Source organism: Typha latifolia, chromosome 8 (assembly GCF_019914945.1).
Source record: "Typha latifolia isolate L0001 chromosome 8, TyphaL0001v2, whole genome shotgun sequence".
NCBI classification, from domain to species: Eukaryota; Viridiplantae; Streptophyta; class Magnoliopsida; order Poales; family Typhaceae; genus Typha; species Typha latifolia.
The window spans coordinates 7,536,596-7,564,313 of record NC_133093.1 but is presented as its reverse complement, the minus strand read 5'-3'; the positions used below and the strand labels follow the sequence as shown (position 1 = coordinate 7,564,313).

The 27,718-nt window shown below is 36.0% G+C and overlaps 1 protein-coding gene across 2 annotated transcripts; it reads left to right on the top strand.

Annotated features, from left to right (window-relative positions):
- Window positions 1–11,004: 11,004 nt before the first annotated feature.
- LOC140793831 (uncharacterized) lies at window positions 11,005–24,484 on the top strand. 2 transcript variants are annotated; one of them, XM_073145563.1, is made up of 5 exons: window positions 11,005–11,133; window positions 11,459–11,764; window positions 18,344–19,584; window positions 19,954–21,324; window positions 24,184–24,484. In XM_073145563.1, the coding sequence occupies exons 1-4, from the start codon at window positions 11,128–11,130 to the stop codon at window positions 21,311–21,313; spliced, it is 2,913 nt and encodes a 970-aa protein (XP_073001664.1). In that variant the 5' UTR covers window positions 11,005–11,127; the 3' UTR covers window positions 21,314–21,324; window positions 24,184–24,484. The 2 variants fall into 2 exon arrangements, with proteins under 2 accessions (XP_073001664.1, XP_073001663.1); XM_073145562.1 differs by having other exon boundaries at window positions 24,144–24,484.
- The last annotated feature ends 3,234 nt before the right edge of the window (window positions 24,485–27,718 follow it).

The following is a 27,718-nucleotide window of genomic DNA, read 5'->3' as shown; positions in this document are numbered from 1 at the left end:
CATCATGATCGTTTGAAATCTGATGCCACTCTACCTAATTTATGATCACACAGAGTTTTGTCTGCTCAAAAAGCTGTAGTTAAAAAAATTGTTCAAGAAATGCTGAATAATGGGGTGATTGAACCAAGCCATAGCCCTATCTCATTACCACTTATCTTGGTTAAGAATAAAAATGGCAATCAGAGGATGTGTGTGAACTATAAGAGATTAAATGATCTCACTATCAAAGACAAATATCTTATACTTATAATTAAGGAGTGATTCGATAAATTGCATAGGGTTAAGGTTTTTTCTAAGATAGATTTAATATCAAATTACCATCAAATTAGAACCCACCCGTTGGATATTAAAAAAAATTAGCATTTTAAACTCATTTGGACCACTATGAATTTGGGGTTGTGTCATTTGTCTTTTGCAATGCTCCAACCACATTTCAATCATTTATGACCTCCCTCTTCCAACCCCTCCTTAAATAGTTTGTCCTAATATTTTTTGATGATATTTTAATCTGAAAATCCTTAGAAAATTTTTCCTTTTTGCAAAGCTCTCCAAGTGTGCCATAACTGTGAATAAAATAGATTATTTGAGACACATTATTTTTGAGAATATAGTTTGCTGCATATGCTATTAAGGTTAGGGAAGCTCAAAAAGCCCATGAGTTTGAAGCCCTCCTAAGCCTGCTTTGGATCGAGTCCGACCCAATCCAAAATTTTATTGGACAGCTCGGGGTCAAGCCATGTCCAAGCCTAACCCTTCCCGAGCCCATAACACCTAGACTGTCCATTAAAGCCTACAGATAATAGCCTGTTTTTTGAGCTGTAGCATGTCCTTTCCCAATTAGTTGGGCCCATGTGTGTTAGATTTAAATTTAAAATTTTTAAATCTTATTTAATTATTTATATTATTTAAACGTTAAATATATGTTTCTATTATTGTGCTTGTTAGGGAGCATTAGCAACGGTCGCAAAATTTGATTGTGACTAATTTGGTTGAGATTGAAAATAATTATGAAAGTGAGAACATTTAGAAAATTTTGAATTACATAAAAATATTCTTTCAAGGCATTTAAATTTTTTTTTATTATATAAAAAATTATTTCTAAGTACTTAGATTCAATTAGACATGTTCTATCTATCCACTCACAATTGACTTATTTAAGAACATGGGCATGGATTGGACCGAGTCAGAAAACTTGAACCAGGTCTGAGCTCAGACCCTGTCTAATACTATTCTAGTAATGGACTAGGCCAGACCTTGTCCAAGCCCGAGCCTAACTTTATTTTATTCGGGCCAGGCCTGACTTGGTCCATGAGCACCCTTAATTAAGGTCCAATACATGCTTGAGTGGTCGATTCCTTCTACACTAAAGCAATTGAGAAGATTCTTAGGATTTATCGTCTACCATCAGAAGTTTGTCAATAACTATAGTTTGATATCTAAGCCATTAACTGATATTTTGAAGAAAGATATTGTTTCCATTGGACTAGTGAAGCTAAATGCACTTTTTAAACTCTTATAAAAGCCATGGCCTCAACACCTGTCCTAGCCTTATTTTGAATTTTTTTTAAACAATTTGAATTGGAGACAAATGTTAGTGGTTTTGGTGTGGGTGTTGTTTAACACCAATCTGACCATCCAATAGCTTACTTTAGTCAGGCTCTTGAACTAAATTTCATATCCTATTCGGTACATGAGAGGAAATTAGTAGCAATTGTCATGGCAATCACCTGATGGAAATCTTATTTGGGAGGAACTCACTTTGTGATACATACAGATTATTAAAATATCAAATAGTGCCAAAATAATTTTACCTTCTTGTAATTTAAAAACTCTCAAATCAGCCCTTATACTTATGATTGAAGTGAGACCATTAATTTTTTTTGTCAAACTTAACTAAGCACCGCCAAAATAACTAAAATATCCCCAGGGTTTTAAGAAAATACCACTATATTATCAAAATAGTGATGACACTCAATTAGATTTAACGAAAAAATTAATGATCTCACTTTAATCATAAGTAGATTGATTGATTTGAGACTTTTTGAAGTTCATAAGGGTAAACTGATTTTGGATATAAGTACAGAGTGATAAAATGTATTTAACCTTATCAAATACTTTTTAGAACAAAAGTTACATACTTCATTACAACAAAAATGTCTTTCTAAGTTTCTTGGATTTGATTACAAACTGCATTATAAGCAGGGGAGATTAAATAAAAGTACAGATGCACTCTCACGATTGCCCGAGGAGATTACTCATTCACTATAATTTCCAGCATTACACCTGTGTGCTTGTAAATTTCTCTAACTCCCATCTTAATAATAATCTTGCCTCCAAATTACTAGCTAAGTTGGATTTTTTTATTAGCCTAGATTGAAATAATAAATTATTGAATATATTCAAAGGTATGATATATGCTAGCAACACAATCTTTGCTAATTTCAACACAACTATGGGCTAATATTTTTATGAGCTTTATTGAAGGACTTTTGAAGTCAGATGGCAAAGGAAGTCATATGGGTGGTAGTGGATAGATTAAATTTGCCCATTCTATAGCTTTGACTCACCCTTATCCAACCCCACAAATGACCATTGATCATATTAATAAGTTGCACATGCTAGTATCTACCATTGTTAGTGATTGCTTATTTTTTCTTAGTAAATTCTGAAAGTAGCTGTTCAGTTGGTTAGGGACTTCACTTCGCTTTAATTTATCACTACTTATCACCTATAATCAGATGATCAAATAAAGTGAGTAAATAGTTGTCTAAAATCATAGCTCTATTGCATGACTAACTCCAAACCAAAAATATGAGATAATTGGCTATCAATGGTGAAAAAACCCCTAGACACAAGTATGTATCTAAATACTAGGAAATGATATCACTCGTTCGCTTAAGTAAAAGTCCGTAGAAATATTAAGAACGAAAGCAGAGATGAACGCCAAGATTTTAACGTGGAAAAACCTAAACGGAAAAAAACCACGGATCCAAACTCGGATCAAAACTAATCACTAGAATAGTAGCAGTTACAAGACTGACTCTCAAAACAACTCGTCGATCCAAACGACTTTGTTCCTCTTAGTCTTGCTCGCTAGAACCCACGATTCACCGCTTCTCGTGATTGAAGTCCAATCTCAGTAACCCTCGAGATTGATCTTTCGTCTAGATAGCCCTTCAGACGATAGATTAAGATTTGTAGATGAGTGGAACCTTGTTAGTTGAAGAACCGATGTAGCCTCAAGAAGTCTCCTTCAATAATGCTTCTTCAACCTCCCTAGAGATAGGGTTTCACAATCCTTATATATGATCTCCAAGATAGAGCCAAATCCAAATCTTATCCGTACTCATGAAAGTACAAGATAGAGCTAAATCCTAATATTATCCGTACTCACGAAAGTACAATATTCTTAAACTTTGTTGGTGCGTTCGAACGGGCTCGAGTGCGTTCGAACGCGACAGCTTGAATTCTTCAGGTTGCGTTCGAACGCGTTTGTGAACGCAGCTCTTGGTCTGTGTGAACGCAGTACCCGCGTTCGAACGCGTTTGTGAACGCGGCTCTCTGTCTGTGTGAACGCAGTATCCTAATTCGAACGCGTTTGTGAACGCGGTGTGAACTCGACAGCTTTTCTCCAATAATCTTGCAATTCTTCAAACCAGAGATATTCTAGACTTGTGTAAATCTCATATACATGAAAAAATATACTTAGAATATTTTGTACACAATTGCCAACAAATAAAAACCTAACAAATAGCTAGATGGTAATATAATACAAAATTCCACAACAATCTCTACATCACACCTTTCCATGCTTTTTATGGGTATGCGCCTCCACAATTTGCTCTATTAGTGATCCTGTGTCCTTAGTGATTTCAATGAAATTGTAGGAATCTTATAGATGGAGTAGTTGCCCAAAGCTCAATCTAAAATAAAATTTTTTGCTAATCGCCATTGAACCAAAAGACACTATCAAATGGGTGATTGGGTGTATCTCAAGTGACAGCCCTATAGACGGACTTCTATTCAAATCAAATAAAACTTCAAGCTAGGGGTAAAATTTTATGGACCATATTAGATGGCCAAAGTAGAAACTCTCGCCTACAGTCTTCTTCTACCTTTGAAATCTAAAATTAATCCGATTTTCTATGTGTCACAACTCAAGCACCATCTGGGACTAGGGAGCGTCTGTCTTCTCCACCCAAAGATAATTTTAGCTTACTGGATGATCAAACGAGGGAACCATGGGATGATTATCATGCTCTCGTTAGCTAGTTTCCCTCTTTGGATCCCTGAGGACAAAGATCTCAAAGGGTGGGTAAGGGTAATTTGTCATGACCGGGACAGAGCTAAGAGAGCTGTTGGAGCTGAACAAAATGATCATTTACAAATTTGCCCCGTACTAGTGATATAAAGGACTATTTAGTTTAGTCTTGTTTAATTCGTAAGAGTTTATATATGAGTTCATAAGTTAGCTCATGCCTCGCACATGCTGGCGATTATGTATGTAAATGTTTGATTTCAGTTAGTTAGTGGAAAGGGAAAATAGATGTGAGAGAATAAATATTTGTAACCCCTAACCATTTATAGCTAATTGGTGATCTAAGGAATATAAATTAGCTCCTATCTCGAGCTTGGAGGAGAAGGTGTCTGTCTAATTCTTGCTTTCTACTGGCTAATTATTATAAAATCGAGTGCGGTTGGCTGTGGTTAGAGAAATTTCATTGTTGTTATGATATGAACATATAACATTCTTGTTATGATAGTTTAGTAATCATATGCGTTTCTTAATATTTAAGTTACTTAATACACAAATTCTTTGATATATAATTAATGTGTTTTAAATGATTTTTTTTTTCTTGATATGCGATTTTATGTGCTTCTTGTAAAAATAATTGTGTATCTTGATATAGTTTTTCTGCACTTCTTTATTCATTGTTAATTATTTAAAAATTTATAATAAATGAGTTTTTTTTATACGTAACAGAAGGTGTTTAAATGTCTATCTTGATATATATAACTAGTATGTATTTTGTTACGATTTTTTGCACTTCTTCACTTGTTGCGAACTATTAAAACTTTAATAGCAAATACAATTTAAAAAATTTTTGCACTTTAGTTTTTGCAAACTAGCAGTAAGATCATAAAAAATTCACAACAACTAAATTTTTATAATTTTTATAATTTTTGTTCATTGCGATCTAGTAACAAGTTCGCATCAATTTTAGAAGCTTTGTGTTAGCTTCAATTCATTGAAAATTAGTAACAAGTTTACAGTAACCCCATAATAATAAGTTCACAACAAATGCATGCTTGATATACTTGATTTATTGCTAGTACAAACCAACAAAACAACACAATAAAATATATAACAAATAACAAAAATTCTCCTTTCCTTTTCTGAAAAGATACAATTTGCATTTGCAACTCTTCATTACTCTTTAATAGTCTCTCATTAACTTCTTCCAATTTTTTCTTCTCAAATTACAGATTATCGGTCATTGAAATACACAACATGAAAACTTTCTTCTAAAATTGTTCTTGGTGAAAGAAGTTATCTATCTCAATCTTTAATTCATAGCGGCAATACACCTTTCCTTCTAACTGGTTGTGACTAATAGTTGTTGATAGTGTTGTCAGGAGGCCATCGATCCATAAACTATATTAAACATTTAAAAGAGAATGAAAGAGAAGGTAAGTTTAGTTTTTAAAGATAATGAAAGCTTTGTGGTATGAAGGGAGAAGAGAATATGACAGGAGAAGGCTAGAGATTGTTTTTTTTTTTTTTTCTGATGAAATTCCATAGATAGATAATTCAATAAGCTTCAAGGTAATAGTTACTTCTTGATACACATAAATAGTAGGAGAAAAAAAAAAGGACAATCCTAGAATAAGTCCCACATTTGACTGAATACAAACTGAACAATAGTGAATCGAGGTATCAAGCAAATAATAAAGATACACGTACTTAAGCAAAACAGAAATAAAGAAGATATGGCATTAACCTATAACAAGCTTCCATATTAGCCTTCAATGGTAGCACAACAAAGAAGAGCAGTTGTAAGAGACTTGAACATAGAGTGCAATACTTTGCGAGTCGACATCCTATGACTCTTCTTGTCCACAAAAGAATGAATATAATGACTTGAACCAAGGAAATAGACGGAGAAGGGAAGATGATGATCGGGGCAAGGAAGAATAAAATAACACAAGTAGGTTAACTGATCAATGCAACCAACCAACAAGCCTAATTACAACAAACTAACAAAATCAAAAGCAACCAGACAAACCATTTAAGAGGCAATCACATAGCATTGACATTTATCCCATGACAATAACGACTAGTATAAAAAAATACTAACAAGATGGCGAAGCTATAATAACCCAAGTAGGGTAAAAAAAAATGCTGGGCACGATGCGACCGGCCACGCTGTGGCCGGCCTCATGCCTAGCATACACAGCATGCTGTGGCAGCAGTGGGGGTGCCACGCACCACCACCGAGCCATGCTACTACATGCCGCGGCGACGCGTGGAGGTGGGACCCGGCCCACCGGCCACTCCGCCATCGCTGTGTGACTAGCTCTCTCTCTCTCTCTAATATTCTTTTTCTCTCTCTCTCTCCCTCACATTCTCCCGACCTCTTTCTCTCTCTAGCTCTCTTTCTCTCTCTCTCCATCTAGTGCACTAGTAGTCACCGGCTGCCAGAAAAAGCCATCGTTTGCCCTTCTGTCCGCTGGTGAGCCTCTCTCTCTCTCTCTCTCTCTCTTGCTATTTCTCTTTGTCAATTTTCTCTCGGGACGCCAGAGGTTTGAGCCGCCGGCGAGAGGCCAGCCATTGAGTGGCCACCAGCGGCTGTACCCCTCCCCTGCGGCCCAACCCCCTTTCCTTTCTTTCTCCTTCCTTTTCTTTTTCTTCTTCTTCTTCGTCTTCTTCTTCTTCTCCTCCTCCTCCTTTCCTTCTTTCCTCCTCTCGGATTGCACCCTGCAAGAGGAAGGTGCTGGGCTGAGCCCAGCACTGTATATATATATATATATATATATATGCATATTATTGATTACTAATTATATTTATTTATGTATTAATTATTCAATTAGTTTAGTTAATTTAATGTATTTAATTTATATAAATTAAATATAATTATATTATAGTTAATTAATAAATCTAATTATATCATGTTTAGCAAAATACCTGCAACATAAATACTATTTTAATCCTAGGTAGGTAATAGTAATTATTAGGGTTATGTACGTATATTCTTGCGTAATTATTTGCAGTAACTTAATTCTTATTTTCTTAATTATTAAAGAGAATAATAGGCATATAATTATATTTATAATACACTATTAAATAATATAATTATGGTTAATAAATAACAAAATAAAATATAGAAATTAAGAGTACATGATTATAATAAGAAATTATTTTTTAGCCGGGTTAATTTTAATGAATAGAAAGATTGACATTATTTGTTATAAATAATTTCAGATCCCGACCCCCCTATTCAAGACCCCGTGGATTTAGCTATCGAGGCCTGATCATTGTCGTAGCAACGTAAACAAGTAGTTATTTGGTATTTGCAGTGTTGGTGAGTAGTCTTATCCCCTAGACGCCTTTCTCAAATTAGGATATATTATATATTATGTACTTACATGTTTTGGCCTCCGGCATGATTATATGACTTTATCTAGAGATGATTACATTCAGGCATATTTTTATCATGCATCTGATGCGAACCGGGTCAGATCAAATCACATCAAGGGGAGATTAGACTTAATGGATTGAGTCTAGTTATCTTATTTGCTTATTTAGTTTAGTTAGAAGGTTAGGATTTTATTTAATTAGCTAAATTTAGCTCTGTATAGTTTTGGAAAAATATTCGTAGAATATTCTACAGATGTTCGAATAATATCAAACGAGCTGGATAAGATCGTCAACCTCTAGATCTACAACTTTGGTATTCACAACATATCTATATTCAGAATCTAACTATCGCAAAACGAAGGATAAATCTGTGAAAGATAAAAAAGGCTGATTTAGTTAGTTAGCTAGCTTTATCTTATTATTTGAATTTCAAATAAATCGGATAATCCGCATGTGGATCCGATCCGCTATGGAAATTTACTTCTATAAATAGGAGTGGACATGTATTGAAAGTGAATAGAGAGAAATCCGAGTTTAGCTAGTTATTATTCTCGTCCTTATCTTTTTTTCATTAGCCGTTAGATTGTCTTTACTTTTATAGGAGTAGATCATAACTGTAGATCCCCTTCAAGCATCCAAACCCTAGCCACCTCCTACCTCCAGCAGTCACCCTACAATACGGCCATCCACCACCACCTTTGGCCGTCCGCCACCCTCCGACGACCGCCACAACGTCGAAAATTACCGTTCTACGCTCTCTGACCTATCTCCACTATTTTATTTTTATCTTTTCATCTGGAACTCCGATTTAGATTAAACTAGAGCCATTAGAACTATAACTCAGAGGCTACCTCCATTTAAATTTTCATAATCATCCAATGGACGGATCATTCCAGATCTGGTCCATAATATTATCTAATTAGGCTGATCTTGGATATGAGTATGGTGATGATAAATAGAGATGATGATAGATGATTGTACTGTTATAATGTTATGTCCAGTTGATCTGTAGCATGAGTATGCATATAATAGATTAGCATGAGTATGCATGTGTTGACTACATGATCGGAGACTATATTGTATTATTTTTCTTTTGATTCCTATTCCACCTAAATTTCTATTATGCATTGACTTGTTATTGTACTAGATATATGCATATGATCTGTCATTTAGAAGGAAAGCATGAAATGTGATTGATAGGATAGTTGATAGAAAGCGTGAGGATACCCGAGTGGGCGCGAGGGTTAGGACGCACTTGGTGGATGATTGATCGCTCGACATAGTCGCAATCCTGTTGGCCTTACGTCTGAGGTCGTTATTCTGTGTGCGCAGCAGACATTCGGACACATGCTGTTCGCTAGGGCATATATGGTGAGTTATCCTCACGAGGTTTCTATCAGCTAGAAGGGTGTCTGGTCTGGATGGTTGTCGATACCCTTAGTGGATGGTAGAGTTTGATTATATTTGAGATACTCCTTGCAAATGGCAAAGTTGCTCTGAGCCTCCAGGCATGATGTTAAGACTGGGTACCGGGTGTTGACTGTGCACAGTGGTTTAGTATGATGATGACATATAGAGATGATATTAATGACGAAGATGTTGAGAACTACATATGATTTTATTCTTATCTAAATACATAATTATTAAATGATCAATTTACATCATATATTATTGCATTTGATAACATAGCATGGTCATAGACGGCATGCATTATGTGTCATATTTGAGAGAGAGTTATAATGATACTATGACATGGATATTTACTTATTTATTATCGAGGATTATATGTTTTTATTAGTTATGACATGTTATCTACAATTCAATTATATATTATTGAGGTTACATTTATATTCTCATTCATAATATGATGCTCTTTCTATTTCATATTATCCAGTACATAATTTACTCTTTGTTTGGCTTCACTGATTTGGGGTAAGATCTATTCACTGAGCCTTTAACTCATGACTCTCTTTATTTTCTCCTTTCCAAAAATCCAGGTGAACGAGTGGAGCAAAATACTCATTTAGGGATCTTGCTAGTGAGTGAAAAGTAGTGTGTGGTTAGTGTTATGCGCTAGATGAGTTATCTTATTTGATATATTAGTGGACATCTTCCAAAGCATGTCTTTATCCTTGTCTTATATTCTAGTAGGTATTTATACTTGTATAATTATGTATATATCACCGTTGTGTATTATGGTAGTGAAAAGCTCTTGATAATGTGTTGTGACCTGTGTGAGAGCCTAAGTAAGGTTATCCGTGTACTATTAACAATTAGACTTGTGTTATTATTAGTTTAGATATTGTGGATAAATTTATGATGTTGATACATATTTATTTGATTGTTAGTAACTAACCAAATAGTCAGATGCCATACACATGCCACGTGGGCTCGTGCCATGCACGTGTTTAGGGTTGTGGGTGTTACAGAAGCAGAGCAAGGTAATAGAGTGACTAAGCAAAACAAGGTTGACAAAGGTCAAAAAGCTTGAGGTTTAGGCAGAGTAGTTGGGCTAGCAGCCTTAGCGACTAAGAGCAATAGTGGAGTAGAGGAGTAGCTTGAGATGACGACGATGTAAATGAAGGAGTAAGGCAAGTTAGGAGAGGAGGTTAGCGAAGGAAAGATGGTAAAACATAACTAGCTATGGTAACATGGAAGGAGGATGGTGGAGATGGTTTTGATGCTACTAAGAGTAGGAAAGGGTGGATGAAGGCGGAAGGAGAAGGAGAGCAAGAGTTGGAGTACAAGATGGTGGTAGGGGCTTCACCATCTTGGATCAAGCTCCCCCACCCCTTGTATAAGACCCAATGATGGGAACTCGAGCAACCACAGATCACCTACCATGTAAAAGGAGAAGTAAAGAGGGAGAGAAAAGGAAAAGACAAAGTAGATGAAGGAGAGATGGGGGAAGAAGAAGAGGGAGTTGGACTAGGATTGGGGACGGAGGAATGTCATTAGCGATGAGAAAACCCTACCCGAGAAGAAAGATGATAACCGAACCCTAGCTCCAGGGGTAAAAAAAGTAATGGATGCAGTAGTGGGGAGAGAGGGAAGGGCATATTAGTCAATTAATTAATAAGGAAGGAGGATTGTATATTAGTATGGTTATCAAATGCCCAAAAAAAGAAAAAGAGTCACGTGCTATGCAAGTGGCAGTTTTTGGTCAAAATGACTAACATTAATGTATTAGATGCCCAAAAAAGAGTCACGTGCTAAGATCGTGGTTCCTTTTGTCACAGTTTCGGAGGTGTTAATTCATTTTCAGGGGTCTGTGTGATATTTGGCAATTATTCTGGGGGTGTAACTGTAATTTCCGATTACTATTTCACTCTTCGGTATCCCTCCCCCGACACAAATAAGAAAACCCGACCGGATTGGGGACTCTTCGTCCAAAAGAGGGGAGAGAGAGAGAGAGAGAGAGAGAGAGAGAGAGACGTCTTAAGAAAACCCTAATCTTCTTGATCGGCCTCCGAAAACCCTAACCCTAAATGATGGTCAGTTGTGTCTCTCCCCTCTCTCAGTTTCTACTCTTTGTAGATTAATTTTTTTTAGCTTTTGTCTTTCATATTCGTGAAACGGATGCAATCTTTCTTGTTCTTACTATTGATTTTGTTTTTCGAATTTTCCGTTGCTCTTTTGATTTCAAGCAGCTTACCAAATTTTAATCGTTTTCTCGCATCCACATGTGTGTGTGTGTGTGTGTTTTTTTTTTAATTTTAAATTCTTATTGTCAATTGTTTTATGTTAGAGTTGTTTAGTTCGAGGGTTATTGGTGGTAGGAGTGGTAGTGACATGAATCCGTTCTTTGGTCAATTTTAGTTGGGCAGGGGAGGCGGCGGAAGGGAGCGGGAGGCGAGATTCGAAGATAAGGAACGTCGCTCGGGGTGGGGAATTGCCCCACCCTCGCGGCGCCTCTGGGTTGGCAATTTGAGCCAGCATGCGTCACAAAATTCTCTCTTGGAGCAGTTCCTGAGATTTGGGGATGTCGAGAATATCTCCCATGTCCCTGGCCGTAGCTATGCATTTGTCAATTTCAAGAAAGAGGAGGATGCCATCATCGCTCTCAAGGGGCTGCAAGGTTTCAATGTCGCAGGGATGCCTCTTAGGATCGAGTTTGCAAAGGGGGTTAGTCATGAAATTTTTTGTTACTTACCGATTCCTCGCGCTTCTTTATTTGCTTCGAGGTGTTCCTGTAATTCTGAATCGTGTAGTGTTTTCCATGGAATTGTTCTTGCCAGACGTATACATTTCATTGAACCATAACCAATGAACATCAATTTAATAGATTACACTATTAAAGGAATTCTTAATGAATAATATGAACATCAGAAGGCGATATTGATTAAATTCACTCAAGAATTAGAGAAAAAGTTGAAGTGTACTGCATATAAAAGTTCTATAGGATTGACTTATAAGCGCAAGACATAACTATTGGCTTCTTTTGAAGTCCTGCATGTCATGATTCATGACATGCCGGTGCAAAATAGCTGCTCACTCCATTTATCCCTTGCAAATGCAATGTAAATATTACAATAAAAATCCTCTGCTATTAGAGGCAAAATTGAGATAAAGTTGACCAAAAGGATGAAAGTTTGAAATGATCATCAGTCCATCGAGGTCTTTTAACTATACCATAAACCAGCAAGTAGAATGAAACTGCATTCATGACTTACACTTGATTATTCAAATTGTTTCACCATCTATCCTAGGAAAATAAGGATGCAGTATCAGATGGGAATCTTGGCCAAGAAAGATGGGATAAATCTTGTATTACCAAGTACATATTATATATTCTGATGAATCCATACTTATTTGACCTATTTGTAGTAGAAAATTTCTAGCATACAAGAATATGCAACATAATTTGCAAAGAATAAATAACACAAAGCATCTGCAGAAAAACTGGCACGGTCCTTATAATTGACATTTTAGCATCTGTAAATCAGCTTTCCAGCTAGTATGTTAGATTTTATTCTGTTAGCCTTTGTTCACTCGTAGATTAAGCCTTCTTATATCGGTATAACAACTAATCAGTCACTTAGGCTTATTTTGATATACTAATTCTTATTTCTCTTTCCTCTCTCTTCACACATTCAAATTATTTCAATTTAGTAATAACATGAGATTACTACTTTGCCCCTTGATAAGACAACACCCATTAATCATCACTTCAATATTAGTCAGACGCTCTCTCTCTCTCTCTCTCTCTCTCTCTCTCTTCTCTTCTCTCTAGAGCCTGCCTTGATAGGACAACACCCAACAACAATTTATGTATATAGTCTACACTTTTGGTAGTGCAGGAAGGATTTCTCTTTGTAACCATGTAGTGCGGGTATATGATGTATATAGTCTGCACTTTTATTAATGAAAAATGACCACAAATACAGATTTTTTTAAATATTAATACTTTTAAAGTCTAATCAAGGGTATTTTGGTCATTCAATATAAGACCACCAATTTCATTCCACTATTCTCTATTACTTTAATATTAATTTTATGTCGAATTAAATATAATTATTACACTTTATACCAAAATATAACTAAACATTAGAATAACTTATACCGATATTAGTAGTCTTCTTCTAGTATAAGAAATTAGAATAGTTCTTCTAGAATTAGCCTTATTCCATAAGCGAAAAGAGCCTTAAATAACAATGAGTTCCAATTTAGATTTCTTCTCTTTACAGGTATTCAAACAATTCACTAGGCATACTCTAAACCTTTTTTACCGTGTAGTCAACCCTCTCTACATATTAGTTTTGACGAGAAATTTCATTCTAATGATTTTGTCATTGCCACAAACTATTGTCTCTTTTCAGAATAAAATTAAACTAAGCTGACTGCTTTCATATGTGCTGGATCAATAAGGATCTCATGGCTCAAAATATCATAGCTTGAAAACATTTAACCTGCAAACGAAGACAAGTGAAGCAAATTGCTTCAGCATGGTTGTGAAATTCTACTTTTCTCCAACTAATTAATCTCCTTGCAGTGATCATTAAAACTTTTTAATGAAGTTAAGTGTGCTGCTTGTTTTTTGACCTCCACAATGGCAAGTGAACCGCTAAAAGGAAACTGAAAACTAATTTTTCTTCACTTGATTGTACAAAGCCCAGTCTAGGTGCTATTTTTTTTTTGCATACAATTGCTGAGTCTTATTGTTTGGTCATTAACATAATTGACATGGAACTTCAATCATTTTCTTATTACAGCCAAACCACACTACAATTTAAATTCTAAAATAAGGAGTATAGCAACAAAATGCATACAAAATAATACGATCACCAAAGTAGCTACCTCAACAACCCATTGTCTTCTATAAGAACTCTATTATTCTTTGATTATGTTGCAACATGGTATTGTACAATGTATTATGCAATATGGTCCCTTACAACTTCGATCATTTGGTCTCTTTTCTATTTGACCTTCACCAACACTAAGATTGATTGATCTTAAATCAGTATCGCTAAATAAGATTCACGATTTCACATTATTACAATCTATATTCTAATCTCATTGCGTACAAACAAATTGGCATTTCGTGTACAACATGTACTTCTAAGCCATTATTAAGTAAAACAACCATTATTCTTGGAGCAAATGTAACATCAATCATATTTTGTGTGCCACTTATTGTGTTTTTCCTATAATGATGTTAATGGCTTAATGTGTAGGATTTGCACTGTTTTTAAAGTGTTTACTTTATACAGGTAATATTGCAATCAGCTTTTATAATCTTGAAATAATCATGACAAGGAACATGCACAATAAGCCTGAAATTGGTGATAGTCACCTGAATATAGACAATAGTTCATTTCCTATCAGGATCTTTATTTTCTAAGAGTGCAAGTCTTGAATATGGATCTTTTTTCTTTAAACTAAATTAGCCTCAAGAAGGTTCTTATTAGATCATTGACTTACTCATTCCAGCAATTTGACCACCTCCTACCGGCTGATCATCATCACAATCAGGCGTTGAATCTGTACAGTTATCACCACTAATACTACTTATGTCTTCTTAACACTCATTTTGTCCAATATGCATACTTGAATCATTTTCTCGTGGTGTGGTTGGCTTCTCCTATGTACCTAAGTTATGGCGGTTGAGGGTGTGCTTGCATTCTACGTGATTGTTCAGTCATTTAATGCAAGAGAACTGGCTTTTGGTTGAGAATTTCAAATAATACATTAACTGCTGAAAGACACTCTAAAGACAGCGAACCTGATGTTGGTGCAGAAACTCACTTGACAGCAAAAAAATAGACTAGATATGGGCCACATTAGTGCAAATGTAATCTAAGAGATGCTGGACAGAATATGGGATGCATTTTACGTAAATAAGCACTTGAGAACCTAATAATGATTATGTGACGCTTATTATAGCAGGACATGTAATCAAATATAAAATTACATTTCAACCCACTGATCGCTGGTGATCAAAATTGCTCTAGTACCTCTTGATCCACCAGGTTCTGTTATACAAGACCATGCAATACAGGTTGCTTTGATATCAGTTAATGCAATAGATGTATATTGATACCAAATTATGAAACAGAAGTTGCACTGGTGCCTTATTGGAACAACCTATTGGCTTAATTTTAGCACGATATGATTAGGAAAATTAACTCTTCGATAAATTAACCATGTAATAGAAGATTCCTAATTCAAGTTCAATAATTAGACATTACCAGATGACAATTAAGGTTCAATCTATAGGAACAGGATATCAAACCATCAAAGAGAATAGCAGGACTACATGATTTTCATAACACAACAAGAATTCTAAAGAAATCGAAGCTAAGGTAATTAGCATATTGATGAATAAAATCTCAGACATACAACACAACAACAATTACAGCAACAACAACAATGCCAACAACAAAGACGACAAAAAAAGAAAAAAAAGAAAAAGAAAAAGAGAAGACAAAAAAGAAAAAAAGAAAAAAGAAAAAAGAAAAAGGAAGAATAAATAAATAAATTGGTGAGCATATGCTGGGGCTATTTGTAGAAAAAAGCTCTTAGATTTAGTTATAGCAAGATTGAACTCTTGAAACTAAATGCAATCATTTTTTATACTAAATGCTTAATTTTTTATAATAAAATGTACACAATTTATATAAGAGATGTGCACAAGGGCCCACTTTTGCTATTTTGAAAACTAAAGCGATTTTTTGTATAAATGCCTTGCATATGCTGCATAGAAAGGTGCATGAAGAAGCTTTGTAGGTTTCACGAAGCAACAATGACAAGAAGAATTCTCATCTTACCTTCAAATCATACCTTGATATGAAAGCATGATACACATCTTATAAAAATTCTGATTGTGAGCTCTTTAAGATCTGAAAATGGATGGTGGTCTTAAAGACAGCCTTTGGGGTTCTGATTCTAATAAGCTAGACTGAAGAGAATTTTTAAGACAGAAAAATGAACTCTGAATTAGGTCTAAATACAAGGGCTTCAGGGTTTATTCTTGGAATAAATAGAATCCACTTTTTGGAGTTGCGGATCCTTCAGTTGCAGCCACTAGAAAGACTTGATTCAAAACAACACTTCTTTGTACTGTAGTATAATTCTGGTAGAGGATCATTTGTAGTGAAGAAGAGAAAAGAAAGCCAGGAAAGTGAGAGGGAAAGAAATAGGACTTATAGAGTTGTACGAGACATTTCTTCAATAATTGCAGTTCCTCTTTTATATTAATTAAAGCTTTGGCCTTTGGTAGACTATAAATGTTTTGCTAGTATATTTATTCATAATAGTTCTTATATCCCTCATATATTCAATATCAAAGTAACTCAGGAAATTTCATATCTTGATAACATGTGCCAAGAAAGGTGAAAACTAACAAAGACTGCACTGAAGGTATGCGCCTATGCTGTTAGTTTGTTGTTTAGTCATTCGATATAACTAAAAGATAGAGTAGTTTTGTTAGAAGACAGCCAACTAAATTTGGCAGCTAGTCAAATGATTAGTATTGTCCATATGGATCATTTTCCTTCATTTAGCTGTCTCATGAGAGGTTCTCCCTCAAATTAAGTGATGTATTCACTTTTCTTTTTACCCACTTCAAATTTGGTCTTCCATTCTATATAATCACTCATCTTTTATTCTTCTTTGTGGTTTTTGTTGGACATCTCCAACAATCTGAAATAGTTCTAATGAATCTTGTCTTCAATGATTGTTATCTGCAGTTTGTCAGGTATACTCTTTCTCTAATGTATTAATTTAGTGAGTATTTATGCATAGTATCTTGGCAACCTTAAAAATTGCATGTTTGTCTTCTTGCAAATGGTGATTTCTCTCCTTACAAGATCCAGAAACAGTTTATTTCATTCCATGGCATTTTAATCTGAAGCCTTATAGTGTATATCATAACGGTGAAAATGCATATTTAAATGAATATTATCTACTAGTTTTTGTGAATGATATCCTTAAGTTAATTGAATAAGAACATATCTTTTCTATTGTACAAAGTATGAACAGCTTGTTATTGTTCCTGCCCTTTAAGTGTCAAACTTTATCAGCCTACAAACATTTTATTATATGATAAATTACTTTCAGCTATCTTCGTAGTTTCTTTGTCTTCAAATTGAAGTGACTACTTTAGTCTGCTCATTATGATCATACCACACACATTTTGGTAAAGCAAATGTCTTTTGTAAGATTTATTGGTGTAAATTGTACTCGCATTCGTTTGCCCCTTTTCACATGAAACTGAATCTTCCTGTTGTTGAATGTCTATAACTTAAAGTCAGAAATCCACCTGGGTAGAACTTAATCTGGGATATTTTGTGCAACCTATGAACATTTGGCTCCTCACTTGTCATGATTTGGCTACTGGAATTATGTTGAGCGTTATCAGCTTTGCAGGGAAAGGGACAGATAGATAATACTGAGTTATTTCATACAGGATGAAGTTTAAGCTCCATTTTAGTGTGTTTGGTCGGCTATAGTTTGTGAATAGCTAGAAACATAAGCAAAATTGAATGTGTTCCTTAACAAGATTTTGTTCCTTCGTGTTTGGAATGATATGAATTGTGCCAAGTAAAAGAATGTAGAAGACCTTGTGATTTGGTTAAGGTGTCTCCTTATGTGTTTCACCAGTTCCTTGATTTTGTTACCTGAAGCCTTATAATATTAGTGATATGTCAAATGCAAAAACCCTAAAATTATTAGCTTAGGCCTTGTGTTCCTTCGTTAAGTAAAACAAGGTAATATTCACTGGAGGGGAAAAGGAAAAGAGATTAAGAGAGTGCTGTTCATGGTCAGTTTTCATGTCTAGTCTTTCCCACAGGTAAACACAAATGTTGAAATTATTTGTATATGAGACCTAAGTTGGTTTTCATGTTCCTAAAAAGGGCTTTGTATCAATAAACATCAGATTGTATGCCCTAGAATCTGGAAATATCTGAATGCTAGAAAATTTACGTGGTCTTTTGTGGTTGGAAAATGCCACAGGGCCATTCATGATGTCATTTGTATTTGACAACTGCTGTGTGCTTTTCGGCCTTGTTAGACACATTGACATCTCTTCTTTGTCCTTGCTGATGTGCTAGGAGCGTAGGTTCTCTATGTGAAATCTTCAATAGGTCGACATTTTAAGGCTCACAATTTATATATTATCGAGGCAATCTAGTCTTTAAGTTTGTATTGTACAATAATAAATGATAATCACATCAATTTATCCGGTAAACATTTGAATTACAGGACAGGGCTGCAGGGTTACCACAGGATGATGAATATCCACAAAATAGTGATGAAAGGCATTTTATTGAACGTGGAAGAGACTTGAGACCACAGCGGCCAAGTCCTGAAAAATCACACAATACTAGGGGGAATAAAATTGCAGAACCTAGTGAGATGTTGTGGATAGGATTTCCTCCTTTTCTGAATATCAACGAAGCAGCTTTAAGGAGGGCCTTTTCACCTTTTGGTGAAATCATGAAGATAACGACATTTCCTGGTCGCAGCTATGCATTCGTTCGATACTGCAGTATCATTGCAGCTTGCAGGGCTAAAGAAGCTCTACAAGGAAACCTTTTCAATAATCCACGAGTAAGTATAAGCTTTGCCAAGAGTGATGTTGCTGCAGCTGAACTTGGTAGGAGTTCAACAGGTGCTCCTTTCCCCCACTTCAGTCCTAGTTTTCAAACTGGTCCAGGTGGACAAAATTTTGAGACTCGTCAATGGGAGCAGAATTTTGATGGTCCTGTTGGAGAGTTTCACATGGGATCTCCACGATTTACATCAAACTTTGACAGGATATCTGGAGATATGGGTTTTGGTAGGAACAGTTCCGAACGACTTGGAGTTGCACCAGGACCCAATGTTGGTGCCACCTTTGATCGTATTAGTTTGCAAGAGTTAGGTTCAGAAAAAAGGATGCCTGAGGATTTATATGAGCGCCACAGAAGTAGTCCTGCTCTAGAGAGGGGTGCACCATGGCATGATCTCCCTTTTGAGAGAACTCGAAAAGGACGACCTTTTGAAGACCCTTGGGGTGTTGAGGACATGTCTTTTCCATTATCTAAGAAATTGAAGTCGGATCAAATTCCTGAAAAGGAACTCCCTGAGTATCCATTCTCTGACTTTGAACATGAGAAACATGATCCTGGCATGCCAAAGTACTTGCCTGGCTTATCAGAATTTCATTCTCGTAATAGAAATTTTGATTCTATTCCTTTTGGTCATAAAAGTGTTCTTGATCATTCAAGGAATCCAATTCGTCCACCTGCAGAAGTTGATAATTCCTGGATGGCGCATGATAGTTTCAATGCAGGTCCTGGTGGATTTCCCATTACCACTGGCAGGTTGCAAAGATTAAATCCTGAACCTCAGCAACTTCCCCACAATGAGGTGTGGAAATGGGAGGGCACAATAGCAAAGGGAGGAACACCAGTCTGTCGAGCTCGTTGCTTTCCTGTTGGAAAAGTACTTGACTTCATGTTGTAAGTTACCAACCAACTTGTTATGATAGAAATTGAGATTGAGCTTCACATCATTAATGAAATTAAATATGCTTTACTAATTGATGACTTACTAATGAATCAAACATTTGAAAGATTTATACACTGGTGAGGCTCCTTTACCAAATTTTTTTTTCCCTCGTGGTTGGGTAGCTCATTACCATTGTCAACAATTGGATAAAGGCTCTGGTTTTTTAGGTATTTTAGTTGATATATCTGATTGAATAAGGTCAACAATCCAGATTCTGATCATCATGCCACTTTTCTTCTTTTTTAAGGTTCAAGTTCTCTTCTAATAGTTGTCAACCTGATCTTGTTGGCTGATTATCTTAATTAATAATTGCTTTGCAGACCTGAGTTTCTAAACTGCACTGCTAGGACAGGTCTAGACATGCTTGCCAGACATTATTATCAAGCTTCAAGTACTTGGGTGGTGTTTTTTGTTCCAGAAACAGATGCTGACATTACATTTTATAATGAGTTTATGCATTATCTTGGAGAGAAGCAGCGAGCGGCAGTTGCTAAACTAGGTGAAAGGACTACCTTGTTTCTTGTACCACCATCTGAATTTTCTGAAAAGGTACTGAAAGTACCTGGGAAAGTTAGTATCTCTGGTGTCATATTGAAGTTTCAGCAGCCCAGTTCTAGCTTCAATTCTCTTCATCAATTGGAAGAGTCAGAATTGAATGTCCCTCCCCTTGCACAACAGCTGAATGTTGACATCGGTGCTCATGAATTAACATTTAGAAAACCAAATTCTCCAGACTTCAGGACAAGCTCTCAGGGTCAAAACTATTTCAGCTCATCTTTGGCACACTTAACTCCAGTTACTTCTGCATTTCCTCCTCAACGAAAATTTGGTGATAATCCTTCTTTTTCAAGTTCTCTTAATCCACCAGAAAGACTGTCTGAATTCTGTGGAGAGAGTGGACAAGACCAACTTCAGCAACAAAATCCTACACTCCCTTCTTCAAGTTGGCTTAATAACGTGCATTCCAACATTGAGAACTTCCCTTCCTTCACTAGTCTCAGTGTGTCTCGTTCATCTGACAGTTCTACAGGAGCATTTCCATTCTCTAATACCAGGGTGGCTGAAGGAACCACTTCAAACAATCATACTCCTGAAACTTCTGGTATCATTCCTTTACCTACCACCAAAATTCCCCCTCAACTGGAAGCTAGACCTCAGTCTTCTTCATCTATGCCACTTCCTCTGCAACCAGAACAACTTGCGCAGTTGGCCGCTCTTCTTGGGCAACAGAAACAACCTGGAAAAGGACCAGCTTTATCAATGGAAGAAGAGAAGAAACAGCCAAGTCTTTCACAGATTCCCAGTTCCCATGTGCATGCTTCCATGCTGCATGCTGCAGCCCCTGTCCCACAAAGCCTAGCATCTCTGTCACATGTCCCAGCCTCTGTTCCTCCAGCCCATGCTTCTGTACCTCCTAGCCATCTTGTGCTTCCTACCCATGCTCCTTCTGGTTCATTAGGTTTCCAGATTACCCATGCTCAGCACTATCAGCACCAACAACCTAATGTTCCTTCAGTGCCAGTAGTTAATGCTGGCCAAGAGAGTAGCCAGCAGACAACAAATACCACTCGAGATGATACTGAACCTGATCCAGAGAAGCGTCTGCAGGCAACATTGCAGCTGGCTGCAGCCCTACTTCAACAGATACAAAACCAATCAAAGACTGGTGACCAGCGCTAGATCTACGCTAGGTAATTCTTTCCCATGTTTTTCTCTTTGTGATTTTGGTCTCGACTATATATCATAGTTATCAGAACCGGATCAAATTGGGTGATCAAACTGGTGAACTGACTACCAAAACGGTTTGGTTTTGTTATTAGACCAGAGAAGCAATTGATCCGGTAAAAATTGACTAACCGACAGTTGAACTCGTGACCTATGCAACCTATGACGAACTGGTTGGGTCAATTACTTTTGCACAGTCATCTGATTTTTCTTAGTTTCTAATTATTATATTCTTTATCCTAAGGGTATTTTAGTCAAATACATATTTATGTTTTAAAATTACTTTTTTTTGCACATATGCCCTTAAAAAAATCCGTATTTGCTTATATCCCCTTTAAAGTTCATTGTTACATAAATTTCGCTCAACATACACAATTTTTGTATATATACTCTTTAAAATCTTTATTTTTTGTATGAATTCCTCTTGCAGTAAATTGGTATAGATATTTGAACAATTTAAACGTAAATAGATAAACATATCCTTATTTAGTTTTCAAGTATCTTTTAGTTATGGTTATTTTTATTTTTTTCCATTAAATAACTTAGCTTGAAAAGTAATCTGGAGGGTATCTATATAGATAATATATATTTTGAGAGGTATACATCAACGATGGCTATGTCGTGCCACCATCAACACGGCACTCCCCGATGTGCCAGTGGGTAGGGGTGTAATCGAGCTAAGCTCAGATCAAAGCTTGAATTGAAATTAATTTCAAGCTTTTATTTGCGATCAAGTTTGATTGAAATCATATCAATTCGAGCTAATTTTGAGCTCGAGCCAAAACGAGCAGATTAATAAGCAATTTCAAGACTTAATCAATTCAAGCTAAAATTTGAGCTGATCAAGCTTGCATTAAATTAAGCTTGATTTTGGTTTGAATTAAGCTTAAAATAAGACCTTATTCAAAAGTAGAAACTAATAGAAATATCCATGTATTTAGAAAAAATAAGATATGATCAATACCTATAACTAAAACTTTATAGTTCAGAGTACATAACTATCCATTTAAGTCAATCTTAGAATATAATAGAATTATAGTATAGTATATAAAGTATTACTCATATATGCATTATAATTATTTCGAGCCTTATTGAGCCTATTTGATTGAGTTGGCTCATGATCAAACTTGGCTTAAAATTATTTCCAGGCATATTTTGAAGATCAAGCTTGGCTCAACTCATTTTCAAGCCGAGCCTTATCGAGCAGAGCTAGAGCCGGCTTGATTATTTTGTTAGCCTTATCAATGATACGCATTTAACATATTTTCAATACAAAATTTTGAATATTTAGAGATATTTTTGGGTCTTCGGTATGTCAGTTTTTAGTTTTTGATTTAAATATATATATTAAAACCTACATTATAGTGTTTTATCTTTAGATTATTTTTGTAAATAATTTATTTTATTAAAGATAAACTAATAGTCAATTATAAGTATTATTCAACGCATAATATAATTAAATACATTCATTAAAACTAATATTAATGATTGAACATTCCATAGTATAATTCAATACTCCATAGTATAATTAAACACATAATATTAATTGATAATAGTTTAATAATTAAAAATAATATTTAGTTGAACATAAAATGAGTTAGGATTAAAGACTTTATTTGATGATGATTGATGAAAATAGAAAAAAAATAAAAAAATGCTCTATATTGGCACACACTTATGTTGGTTGGCATGGCTTGGCTGGGATACAAAGTTACGTACAATTATACTACTTTTATATATTTTTTTTATAATTTTTATAATTATTTAAAATTATCTATGTATTATTTATATATCTAAAAAAAATAAAATTAGTGATCCGGCTAGGTAAATCACTGATTGAACCGATGACCCAATGACCCAACTTTTGACTAGGTCAAGGTCTGGTCCAGTTCTGATAATTATATTATGTATTGCTAAATGACTAATTAGAAGCTAGCATACACGTATACTGTGAGATATCTACTTTTTTCCCTTCTTTTTTTGCATATATTTTTCTTTAATTATTCAATTGTTATATTCCTGTGAAAATGCTTCTCTTCCTTGAAAATGATCTGGGTAATTAAATTAGAACTTGAAGTGAGGGGAAGAAGCATGGACGAAAGAAATCTTCTGACACTTGATCATGTGATATTGTAATCCTTACTGCCTGTTAAAACCTATCTTGCATTTTCTGATTCCTCCTGTTAGAAGGCAGATTTGAGGAAACGCTTAAGGTCCATTGATTACTCTAAACGGTGTAGAAGATAAAGAAAGTTAATATTAGATATGGTAGAAACTAGAAAGTCATTGATACTTTTATTGACTAATTGATCATAGTTCCCATGAATCTTGACATCTAGCTTTGAAACCTTGAATCTTATTGGAGTTAATACTAGTGATCTTTTTGGCTTTTCTTTTCCCCTTTATTTTGAAAGGCTAAAGAAGACATGAGAGAATAAGTTTCTCTGAAATTATGGTATTCAAATTAAGTTTGCTTTTTTGTTATTTCTTGTGGATATGGTAGGTGTATACCTAGGATGGCCTTAAGAATGTGAACTTCTGTGATTATGTTGCTTAACATACTGGAGCAAGAAATCTAGTCTTGCTAAACAATTTATTGTATCGCACTATCATAGATTTGTTGTTGCTCAAACAAGCCATGCACAATCTTAGGAGGGCCATGTTTATTACTTTGTTTTGCGTGAACTTGCACGTATCATAGTTCACTGTTTATCTCTTTTAAGTTTAAATTATGCTTCGTTTGATTACTGTAAACTTCGCTGAAGCTCTGCCTAATTCCGTTTAGGGAAGCTCTTCTCAACTGCATAATTATGTCCTTGAATCAGTTGGGTGCCGATAAAGTCAATCAGGCAGCATATCCCAGACTCTTCCAATCATGATTCCAATTTTCCGACTTCAGCATCAGGGAGATTTTGTTGTGGCTAAAATTTTCATGTCAAAGTCAGCTTTAGAGCATGTGTACACCTAGCTTCATGATTGATGAGTGGTGGTAGTGATGCATTCCAACCATTTTATTTTTCTTTTGCTGATGTAGAGGAACTCAACTTTTATTAGTTTGCTTCACTTGAGTTGGAACATTGCAAAGTTTCATAAGATCTATTAATTTATTCCTCTGTTTATGTTTAATTTATGAATTTTTCTTTTATATCATCAGAAGAATCTTATTTCTTCTGAGAGTCTAAGTTATCGACAAGGGCTTCAGGTTAGAAAACAAACTGAAGACAGGAAAAAGAAATGAATATATGAGTAAGAAGCAAGGGGTTACATGGAAGAGGACTATTTTTGTCTTTTAGAAGTTTTACATGATTTTTTCTTTTCACCAAGGGTATATTCTCTTAATCTTGCTGGATGCAATAAATGCACCTAAAACGAGCTCGCACACACACACAAAAGCAATGTGTTGTCTGCCATGCCAGATTGGTGTTCTATCATGAGATGCTAGCATGAACTTTGATTTGCTCTTAATAGTCTTTTGTTGTTACCGCAATGTACAGTATCCTGATTATTCTTCTCTCTGGAAAAGAAGTAAACTGTGAGGTAATTTTTACAATGAACCCACATAATTCTAAGTCACATAATTGGTATTTTTTTTCCAATTCTTCTTTTCTTCTTTTTTATATTTTTAGTTTCAAATTGTTCCTATGTTAATGATTTTCAGGCTGTGCTCTTAGCAAGGGTATTGGGTAATTTTTACAGTATAGTTACCCAATTTTGTGATGGTACCAACATGGTGCTATAATGGAAACTTTTGACCAAACTAGCTCTCTTTTAAAACTTATATTTTTATATGAAATTTACCTTAACTTTAATACCAAAATTGGAGTGACACATTTTACCTAGCCAAAAGTAAAAGGCTAACCATATCAGCGTTTTATATTAGAAAACATTGAAGAGTTGAATGTTTTGTCTGAGCGAAGTTAGCGATGAGAAACAATTATGTGATTCCAACTTATAAAATGTTTTCATATCTTCACAACGATATATTTTATCACTAACGATATATTTTATCACTAAAATGGATAAGTAAGCACAAAGTTTCAACGTGTTTCAATGTTACAAACTTTTTCTTTATATTTTTACTATTTCTTGTTTAGTGTTTTTAATAATAAAATACTTAACTTTTCAACGTATATATGTATCATCTTTTCTAATAAAATACTAAATTGTTCAATGTTTTTCTTTTGAAAAAAAAGTTTATTATATGATCAGGGTTTTACTTTTGGTTAGAAAAAATGCTTAACATTTAGTGTTTTATTTAGAGTACAGTGAAATGGACCTCTTTTAGTATTAAGTTTGAGGTATAATATATTTTGGTAAATAAAGTTTAAAAGAGGTCTAGTTTGGTCAAAAACCCCTATAATGGTTCCCTTGTCTTCTTAGCTTCTCACTAATTGAGCTTTTTAAATGTTCCTCTCTAAAAGCCCAAAAAAGATGGACTAGTCTATGGCTAGGGAATAGGATATTCTGGTATGCTTTTCTACGAGTTCTTCTCCATCGACAAACTTTAATGATAATTTTTTTGTTTTGTTTTGTTGAGGATGACTAGGGTTGTTAAGCTCAACGAGTGGCTCGGGCTTGGCTCGGGCTCAGCTCTGTTAAAGCTTGAGTTCGACTCGGCTTGGTCAGAGCTGAATCGAGTTCGAGCCGCTAAAACCGGCTCAAAATTAATATTGAGTCGAACTTGAGCTAGAGCTGGCTCGCTCAGGTTCGTCTCGATAGGCTCGGTATAAATCCCCACCTCATCCTCCGTCGAGGTGCGCTGGTGCCACCTCGTCCTCCGCCACGGTGCACCTCCTCCTCCTCCTTCTTCGGCAGCGGCTTTCTTCTTCTTCTTCTTCCCTCCTCCTTCGGTAACGGCAAGTAGTTGTGGACCCGTGATGCCCCGCCCCTCCTCCTCCTTCGGCAATGACAAGCAGCCGCGGGCCCGTGGTGCCCCACCCCTCATCCTTCGGCAGCGGCAAGTAGCCACGGACCCCCGGTGCCTCACCCCTTCTCCTTCTTCTTCTTCGGCAGCAGCAAGCCGCCATAGACCCGCAATGCCCTTGCCCTCCTTCTTCGGCAGTGGCAAGCAGCCGCGGACCTGCGATGCTCCACCCCTCCTCCTTCGGCAGCAGCAAGCAGCCACGGACCCGTGGTGCCTCGCCTTGTCCTCATCCTCCTCCTCCTCGTCCTCTTCCTCCTCCTCCTCCTTCTTCTTCTTCTTCTTCTTCTTCTTCTTCTTCTTCTTCGGCTCGGCTTGATGATAGGCTTATTTCAAGCTTGAGCTCAGCTTGGGCTCGGTCTGGCTTGGCTCGAGCTTGGTCTGGCCCGGCTCAAGCTTGGCTCGAGTTGAGCTGAGCCAAACTTAAGCCCAATTCTAAGGCTCGAAATTAATTTTGAGCCGAGCCTGAGCCGAAGCCGGCTCGCTCAGGCTCGACTCATTTACGCCCCTAAGGATGACCATGACCTATGTCTTCTCCACCCTCTTCCTCAACATACATTCTTTACTCGAGCATCACTAAGGGTGGATTGGTGGCAACTTTTGAAAGACCTCTCTCTCCCATTAAAATCTTTCTCTAGTTAGGCAATTTTAGTAGGTCCATACATATGATGATTTGCCATGTATTAAAAGTTCTAATGATCCTCTAGGTTGTCCACTTTGCAACGACACATTGGAGTCCATTCACCATGCATGACTATGATTCCTTTCTATGCTTTCGATCACTTGGGTCTCTTCGGTGGCTCTTTAGAAAAGTGCATGACGAGAATTTTCTAGTACAAGGCCAGAACTTGACCAGGCCCTGAATTTTTTCCTCCATTCTTTCCCATTTTGGTATTTATTTGATCTCTCCTCTCTCTCCTCTCCTTGTAAATCCATCCTGTCCTAATAAATATAACTAGGGCCGAGCCACCGCTCTCAAAAGTGGTAACATTATGATTTTATTTTGGATAATTTTTTTTTGATGTCATAGCTTTTTTCTTTTAAAAAAATAAAGATAAAAGTATGCGATGTGGTTTGGGCCTAATTAGGTCACCTCACGAGGGAGATTGAGTTCGTTGGGTCGAATATATTTATCGTAGTATTAGTTATTTATAATTTTTAATGAACTTTTAGCATCGAGCTCGTGTGGTCGAACGCCCAGTCAACAACTTTTGGATGGCAAAACATAATAGGAGCTACTTTGGGATTATTGTAGATTATTGTAATTTTTCTACCTTCTTCCTTCTCTAACCTCCTTCCCTATTCTCTCGATCTTTATCTCTCTCAATTTCTCTCCAAGGTCGTTATCCTCCCTTCCCCTCTCGTTCGTTATAACCCTAGACCCTTAGGGTTGACCTCTCCTCTATTCTCTTTCCTTCTTATTTCTCAAATTCACTATT